Source organism: Apodemus sylvaticus, chromosome 10 (assembly GCF_947179515.1).
Source record: "Apodemus sylvaticus chromosome 10, mApoSyl1.1, whole genome shotgun sequence".
NCBI lineage: Eukaryota > Metazoa > Chordata > Mammalia > Rodentia > Muridae > Apodemus > Apodemus sylvaticus.
In genome coordinates this window covers 4,524,128-4,532,777 of record NC_067481.1, presented here as the reverse complement: position 1 = coordinate 4,532,777, position 8,650 = coordinate 4,524,128, and the positions used below count along the sequence as shown (strand labels likewise).

At 55.7% G+C, this 8,650-nt stretch overlaps 1 protein-coding gene across 1 annotated transcript; it reads right to left on the bottom strand.

Moving 5' to 3' along the window:
• Positions 1 to 460: 460 nt before the first annotated feature.
• On the bottom strand, positions 461 to 3,736 carry Socs3 (suppressor of cytokine signaling 3). Its single transcript, XM_052196425.1, has 2 exons — positions 3,260 to 3,736; positions 461 to 2,707 (listed from the first exon to the last, which is right to left on the bottom strand). The coding sequence occupies exon 2, from the start codon at positions 2,617 to 2,619 to the stop codon at positions 1,942 to 1,944; it is 678 nt and encodes a 225-aa protein (XP_052052385.1). The 5' UTR covers positions 2,620 to 2,707; positions 3,260 to 3,736; the 3' UTR covers positions 461 to 1,941.
• Positions 3,737 to 8,650: the final 4,914 nt, after the last annotated feature.

Below are 8,650 nucleotides of genomic sequence, written 5' to 3'. Positions count from 1 at the left end.
GCATGGGGATCACCCCTCCCCCTTCATGCCATGACGTCTGTGACGCTGTGCTGACATCACCAGTCACCCTCAGGACCCTGAGTCTAGACTTTCTCGGAACACCTCCCTGCCAAGCAGCCCAGCCAGAGTGTGCGCTAATAGCTCAGAGCCTCTAACAGCTTCTGACCACAGCGCAGCCTGCTCCCTGCAAGCCCTTTGAAGCCAGCATTTCCTTCGCAAACTTGCTTTGCATATTCTGGTCAGAGCTGAATCAGACTGGCAAGAATTACCCATCGGTAACAATCTAGATGGCTGTCACAGCTTGCCAGTGACACAGGAGGGTTGCAGGTGATGTGAGGATTCATCTGATTCTACCTCAGAGAGCTGTGAGCGGACCCAAGAGGCATAGCCAGCCACCTCCCCTCATTGAGCGTGCACGGAAGAAAGAAGCGGAGGAAGAAAGGCTCAAGTCATGTTTTTTTTTTCATTAAAAAATAGTGCTCTTTATTATAAATTACTGAAATGTTTCTTTTCTGAGTATAAATATAAATATATGTGCAAAGTCTGAGTTGAACTGGGATTTGGTTGAGTTTTTTTTTCAAGCATCTTCAGACAGCCTCGAAGGCCTGAGTGGGGAGAGGGGCGGGCTGGAGGTGGATTTTTATAAAAGTGATTGAGGCAAATTGTAAACATTATTCAAAACAACAGAGAGAAAAAAGCCACCCCAACACACAGCTGCCCCACCCAGCCCCATACCTGACTCAGAAAACTGTTGTCTCTCCCCAACACAGGACCAGTTCCAGGTAATTGCGTGGCTGCTGCATTCCCGTGAGGCCCCTGTGAGTGGCATGAAGGCTGCTCCACCACCGCCCGCCTCCCCCAGGTGAGAAGGGAGGGCAGTGCAGGGCCTGGAGGCCCTGGGACCTACTGACCTAGAGATTCCTAGGACTGGCCAAAGTCTTCCCAGCGCTAACTCAGAGTCTCCTGAGTGACTGGGTCTCCCTCCCTGCAGCCACTTCCCTGGCCTGCAGCCACCTGGGTGAATCCCGCAACTCTCTGCCTGTTGGCTGTGTTTGGCTCCTTGTGTGCCAGTCCCCATCCGTGGGACAGAGGGCGTTTAAGGCAAGCCTCCCAGTCCACATAGGGGATACAAAGCAGAACCCTCCATCTGCTGCTCAAAGGAAACCTGCGCTCCAAGATGGCTCCTCTGTTGACCTGCCTCCCTTTAGGTGTTGGAAAGGGTGGCCAACTCACCAGCCCTATTCATCCCTTCTAAACGCTACTGCCTCTTCACAATGGGGAGGGGTCTGGGGTGCCAGAGGACTTTGGGATCTGGGAGATTTAATTAGCTGCCCCTTGGGAGAGGAGCCTGGCACCAGGATGGCTCTCTTCAGGTCACCCCTTGCTTCTCTCCCCAGAGCCAGGAGCCACCTAGGCTGGGCAGTGGGAGTGGTTATTTCTTTGGCCAACCTAAAACCCGCCACACAACCCTTTTCTCTTCCGTCTTTCCTCCAGGCCTGGTGCCCTGCTCACGGACCAAACCAAATCAAAGCGCAAACAAGTTCCGGCGGGAAAGTTTGAAGATTCCCCCCCTGCAGTTCTCATAAAAAGTTCAACACTAGGAGGTGTCCCCACCTCCCTTGGAAAGCAAGGGGGGGAGGAGGACGGGGAGGGGAGAGTCGGCTTGTCAATGCTATTGTCCCACCAGGCCGGCTGGCTCCACTTGAGAGAAGCTGGAGCTGGGGGAGGGAAAACAGGTGGCAGCTCCCCCTCCCCTCAGACGCATTCCAGGTCCTGCCCGCCCCACTCTGCGGAGTGGAGGGCCTGCGGAAGAAGCCAATCTGCCCCTGGCTCGCTGGGAGCTACCGACCATCAGGGCTGGATTTTTGTGCTTGTGCCATGTGTCTGGGAGGAGAGGCCACCGACCGACCGACCCAGGGCCCCCTCTGACCCTTTTGCTTTTTAAAGTGGAGCATCGTACTGGTCCAGGAACTCCCGAATGGGGCCAGGCAGCTGGGTCACTTTCTCATAGGAGTCCAGGTGGCCGTTGACAGTCTTCCGACAAAGATGCTGGAGGGTGGCCACATTGGAGGAGAGAGGTCGGCTCAGTACCAGCGGTATCTTCTCGCCCCCAGAATAGATGTAGTAAGCTCTCTTGGGGGTACTCCCGGGGAGTGCCTGGGCAGGTGGCTGCTCCGGAACCTCAGAGGAAGGTTCCGTAGGTGGCAAAGAGAAGGAAGGGGTCCCTGGGGGCGGCATGTAGTGGTGTACCAGCTTGAGTACACAGTCGAAGCGGGGCACTGGCTGCGTGCTCCGGGGGTCACTCTGCAGCGAAAAGCTGCCCCCCTCGCACTGGATGCGTAGGTTCTTGGTCCCCGACTGGGTCTTGACGCTCAGCGTGAAGAAGTGGCGCTGGTCCGAGCTGTCGCGGATAAGAAAGGTGCCCGCGGGCTCGGCGCTGAGCAGCAGGTTCGCCTCGCCGCCGGTCACGGCGCTCCAGTAGAATCCGCTCTCCTGCAGCTTGCGCACGGCGTTCACCACCAGCTGGTACTCGCTCTTGGAGCTGAAGGTCTTGAGGCGCAGGCTGGTGTCCAGGGGGCGGCTCATCCCGGCGGCGGGAAACTTGCTGTGGGTGACCATGGCGCACGGAGCCAGCGTGGATCTGCGCGGCGGTGGCTGCAGCTGCTTCGCGGCCTCCGCACAGCGGCCGCTACCGCATCCCGGGGGGCTGCAGACAGCAAGGCGCGAGGTGCGTGAGTGCTCGGAACCCTCCAGCGTGCCCGGCCCTCCAGCCTCCGCCTAGCGCCCGGGGCACCCCTTTGCCCCGCTGAAGATGTCTCAGACCCAGCCACCTCGCGCAACTCTCCTGGCCTCGGTCTCTGCCGGCCAACCCCAGACAGTCCCTTCTCCAGCCCGCCCTAGGAAGACGCCTAGAGAAACTCGCGCGTGGAAGTTGGGTCTCCAGGAGCGCGGCCAGGATGGGGAGAGACACAGGAGCCCTAGGGACGCTCAGGGCGCCGCTCAGTCCGGTGCCCTCAGTGGCGAGAGCGAAAAAAGGAGGGTGCCAAACCCGAGATATGTGGGAGAGGGAACAGGAGAAGCCCGAGGGCCCCAGTCTGAGTATTACGGGAACCCGGGATCTTCGGTTCTCATCCGCTCTGCCCTCTACCTCGTCCCCTCCCTACCGGGAATGACCCGGGAAGGGGAGGAGAAACCGGGAAAAGCTCCCGAGCTGGACCGAGGCCCCCACCCTTCCCCACACCGCGCCCCTCCTTCCTACCTAGTCCCGAAGCGAAGTCTCCGGCCTTGGGGCTGCGCCTCCTACGGTCACCGAGACGAGGCGGCGGCCAGCAGTAGCTCGCGCTGCGCCCAGATGTTGGCAGCCGTGAAGTCTACAAAGGGGCTCCCCGTGCGTGCGCCCCCTCTGGCTTCGCTGCTCCCGCAGCCGATCAGGCGCGCTCCGGGGTGAATCAGGCAAAGAACCTGGGCGAGGGACCTCGACGGAGAGCTGGGCCGGGCAGGGGGCGTCCCGGAGCCCGGAGACACAGTGGTGGCAAGAGCAGGCGAGTGTAGAGTCTGAGTTAGAGCCGCCGCGGAGGCCGCGCGCGCGGGTATTTACCCGGCCAGCACGCCCCGCCCCCCGATTCCTGGAACTGCGCGGCCGGTCTTCTTGTAATGTTTAGTCACTACTCTGCACTGAAAGGCTGTGCGCGGAGGGCGAGGGAGGGGCCGCGGGCGGCCGAGGGCGGGCCTGGAGCTGGGGCCTCCAGGACCCGCCGAGACTCACCGAGAGGGAGACAAAGCGCGGCGCGAGGCTGCCCGACCGGCGGGCGCGGCGCCAGCCGTGGCCGAGCGTTCCTGGCAGCGGCCCCTCCCCCGCGCGCTCCGCCCCCAACTTCTCATTCACACTTTCCCCCCCACCTCCCTCCCTTCTAAGAAGGCTGGTTTCTGGCAGAGGCGGGGGGCGCCGCAATGGGAGCAGTTCTAGGAGGCCGGCCGGGAGAGGCTCCCGGCACCCCTTCCCTTTTTCTTGGACCCCCCTCGGGGACACTCCCCTCGCACCTACCCAAGCCACTCCGAGGTCCTCGAGTACAGTTCCAAGCATGTACAGTGCCAGCCAAAAGGGATGTAGGGCCATTCAGCCACCAGCTCACTGGGGACCTAGGAAGTGGAGGTGGGGGGATGCCAGACCTGAGGACCTGAGGACAGGTCCAAAAGATGAAGCCGAGAGATCCAGATGTGGAGGAGACACTGACTTGAGATGGCTGCCTGGCCTTAGCTCATCCGCCCATTGCCTGGTTCTTCGGTGACAGACGTGGGTGCTGATGCCCTTTGAGGAGTGGGGTGGGAGGAGCAGGTAACTACACCTTATCACTCATCTGGGCCTTCCAACCTGCATGGCGAATTGTGGGTCCGCCCAGGTGCTCTCCGCACGGTGGGGGTTCTTGAGGGAAAGAAACCGTGACCCCATGCTCGCCCCCGACTCCACTAGAGGGCGCGCTGGAGTCTTGTCGGCGAGCAGAGTTTTGCTGTTTGCAGGCCTTACAGAGAGAGAGAGAGAGAGAGAGAGAGAGAGAGAGAGAGAGAGAGAGAGACAGACAGACAGAGAGAGACACAGAGAGACAGAGAGACAAAGAGAGACGGAGAAAGACAGAGATACAGAGACACAGAGACAGGCAGACAGAGACAGGCAGACAGAGACATAGAGACAGACAGCGACAGAGACACAGAGGTTGTGGGGTTCCTTATTCAAGAACAGGAGTGGGGAACCCAGAAGAGAGGAGCCTCACCTCCCAGGCCAGGGTCAAACCTGGGAATGAATGTCTAGGAGGTCTAGGAGCACTGTCCACACAGCTGAGGTGTTAGAATGGACCCTCCTTTGCCTCTACGTTTTAGGGTGTCTGAACTTTCCCGATGGTGGGGTGGAGAGGAGTATTGATAAGAGCAGGTGATTGAGGTGAAAGGTTGCTTACTCCTGGTCACGTGAGTACCTATAAAGGCCTAGTGGCAAGTTTTGCAACAAGCAGCAGGAAGCAGCAGCAACCTGAGAACCAGCTAAGTGACACACAGTATCTGCTTTCAGTGGGCTTTCTGACCTGCCCTCTTGGATACCTCTTGGATACCACAGGTGCCATGTACCACCAGTAGGAGGGTGAACTGTTGTGCATTGACTAAACCCAGTAGCTTGAGCTTGGAGGGAGGGCTGCCTGCCTTCCCTTTCCTTCTGGGGAAGGGCAAGGAGCTTCAGGTCCCCTGTGTCCAATCTGCTCCACTGATGCTGGGGAGACTCGGGCAGGTGCACCGCCCCTCTGGACTCAGTGTTGTTATCTGTTAAATAGGTATGGGTGCCCCTCCAGCTCCCTCCTGCCCCCTGCTTGGGCAATTCCAGTACTCAAGAGGCTCAGGGGCCTTATTTAAAATATTTCACATTGGTCTGATGCGCAGACACTCATGAATGGAGATAGCGCAGATGAGATCCAGTCTTTGCCATCCAGTCACTCACAGGCTCCTGAAAAGGATTCTCCCTTTCTCTGTGAACTCGCCCTTCTTGATCTCATCCAGGGAGTGTTCCCCAGCCGCTGCCTTGACAGTATGCTTCTGAGCCGAGGGCAGTGGAGGACAGAGAGGACTCTTAGGAAATAGCCCTGGAGTTAATGGATGGGAAAGTGCTTTGTAAATTACAATGCCCGAACACGAGTCAAATTCATTCATCCATTCCGCAAACCCCGACTTTGTGCCCGGCCCTGTCAGGCCTTGGGTGCAGTGCTGGGATGGTGGAGCTCCTGGGTAAGACCCACAGTGAGGAAGAGGCTGTGAGCAAGTCATGGCTGCGACCCGAGACACTCGGATAGCTTCTGAGGTAAGAGGAGGAAGTGGAGAGGCTGGAGAGCTGGCTCAGCAGTCAAAACCACCTGCCGCACTCCTGGAAAATGGGGTGTGGCGCCAGGATGGACCTACATAGGATGGGTCATAACTGTTGTAACCCCAGCTCTAAGCTACCAAGCGAGCTTCCAAGTCTCCAAGGGAACCTGTATTCACGTGCACCTCACCCCCCAAACACACATACACATCATTAAAATAAATCTTGGTTCCTGTGATGGTAGCGCATACCTTTAGTACTGTGGAAGCAGAAGGAAGGAGATCTTTGTGAGTTCAAGGGCAACCTGGTCTACATAGAGTTCCAGGCCAGCCAGAGCAACATGTACCTTATATACATTGAATAAATAAATGAATTTTAGAGAGGGGGAGGGAAAGAAATGGTGCTGGAGCTAGCCTGGCTGGAGAGACTTCTTTTTTTGAAGAAGTTCGGACAGGAGATGATACTGAAGAGAGCCTGGGCTCTGCGGGAAGGCCGGCGGGAAGGCCGGCGGGAACTCCACTCGGCAGGACTGGAGGATCTAGGGCTGTTTGCAGAGGAGAGGTGGGACAGGACCAGCAGGCATGCTTCTGCTCTCTCAGGCTGCTACAGCCTGCTACAGCCTGAGACGAGTGGGTAAGCTGGGTGCCATGCATGCTTTCAGGAACCTCAGCTGCTCCTCTGTGGCTCCGACTGCACAGTGGCAGTGTGATGTCACCCTGTGTTAACTGGCCTGACAAGGACACCTCCCCTGAGTTGCTGTGGGGACTAAGGTACTTAGCACAGTACCTTTGCTCTGGGGGCTAAGGTGCTTAGCACAGTACCTCTGAGGCTTCAGATGTTGCCCAGTTTGTAGAGTGCTTGTCTAGCATGCAGGAAATCCTAGGTTCCATCCTCCCATTTCCCAAGTAGGATTTCTCTGGGTGGTCCTAGTTGTCACGAACTGGCTCTGTAGACAAGGCTAGCTTGAAACTCCTGCCTCTACCTGCCTCCACCCTCTGCATCCTGGGATTACAGGTGTGAGGCACCACACCCGGGCTCAGATGCTTTAGATATTGAAGATTATTTCCAGGTTCTGTCAGTGGATGCTAGGTGACCAGGTCTTTTAATAATGGCTGCTTGCCTTGGGAAAAGCTGAGATGAGATCCAGCAGCAAAAACAGAGAACAAAGAAAATTCCTTCTGTGTATAGGCTTTGAAAACAAACAGCTGCCGGATGTGGGTGGCTCTCTCCTTTAATCCCAGCACTTGGGAGGCAGAGGCAGGTGGATTTCTGAGTTCGAGGCCAGCCTGGTCCAACAGAGTGAGTTCCAGGACATCCAGGGCTACACAGAGGAACCCAAAAACCAAAAAAAAGAAAAGAAAAGAAAAGGAAAGGAAAGGAAAGGAAAGGAAAGAAAAGAAAAGAAACCAAACAGCTCTGAGTTTAGAGGGGAGGGGTCTGTGTTTAGAGAAGGGGCTGAGTTTAGTGGCCTAGTGAAGATCCTATATAGGGCCTAAGATCATAATTCAGGAAGCTAATCTTATCCCGCCCTACCTTTTGAAGGGTATGAGCTAGGACTTTAGAAGCTTAAGGAAGATGTTAAATAGGGTATAAGGCCTGGCTGATCTCTACAAGGTCAGCCTCCCAGATCTAACCCGCTTAGAATTCCAACTGGCTCAGGGCTCTAATCCCAGAGATCAAAAGGTAGAGGCTGGAGGACCAGAAGTTCAAGGTCATCCGAACCTACCTGTGGAATCTGAGCCCCCTGAGCTTTGTGAGGCACTTTCTCAAACAAGATGAACAACCAAAATCACACCCCCAGTGGTTGAGAGCACTCACTGCTCTTACAGAGGATCCGGGTTCAAATCCCAGCACCCACATAAAAGCTAACAAATGTCTGTAACTCCAGCTCCAGGTGATCTGACATCTTCTTTTGGCCTCTACAAGTACCAGGTATGTGTGTGCTTGAGAGATGGCTCAGTGGTTAAGAGCACTGTCTGTTCTTCCAAAGGTCCTGAGTTCAAATCCCAGCAACCACATGGTAGCTCACAACCATCCTTAATGAGATCAGATGCCCTCTTCTAATGTGTCTGAAGACAGCTACAACGAACAGGGCTGGAGAGTTGCCTCAGCGGTTAAGAGCGCTGACTGCTCTTGAGTTCAAATCCCAGCAACAGATGGCTCACAACCATCTGTAATGAGATCAGATGCCCTCTTCTGGTGTGTCTGAGGACAGCTACAGTGTACTTATGTGGAAGGGGTTTCTGGTCTGAATGACGAACAAGGTTTTCCTTAGAGTAAGTTCTGTGACCCTGGACAGAGTGTGTCTACTGTTGAGTTGGGGGCAGGCATCCTGTTATAGACCAGGAAGGAGGGGCAAAGTACAAGTTTGAGGTAAGTATGTTAGGGATGCACTGTGGATGCCAATCTGAGTGTTCTCAACTTGGTTACTGTAAAAAGAAAAAAAAAAAGGAGAGAAGAAAGATTTTTGATCCATCAGACACTACTGTGCCCCATAGCTGGAGCCCAAGAGAGTTCACAGAATCTGGAAACTTTTCAGTCTCTCTAAAGACAATCTCCACCAGTCAGACAGCTCTTACACAGAAGAGGTAGGAAACCCCAGAAGAAAGCACCCAAGGCTCTGTGTCCTGTTACTCCCGTGTCCTACAACACAAACGCTAATGTATTGCTCTGAAGACAGAATCCACTGAGACTAATGAGGAAGCTGCAAAACCTTTAGCCAAGAGAATGAAGGGAGCCAAAGAAAAACACCAGAAATTGGTTGCCAAGAGACAGACGTGGGCTGTCCTTGCTGAGTGGTTCTACTGCGAA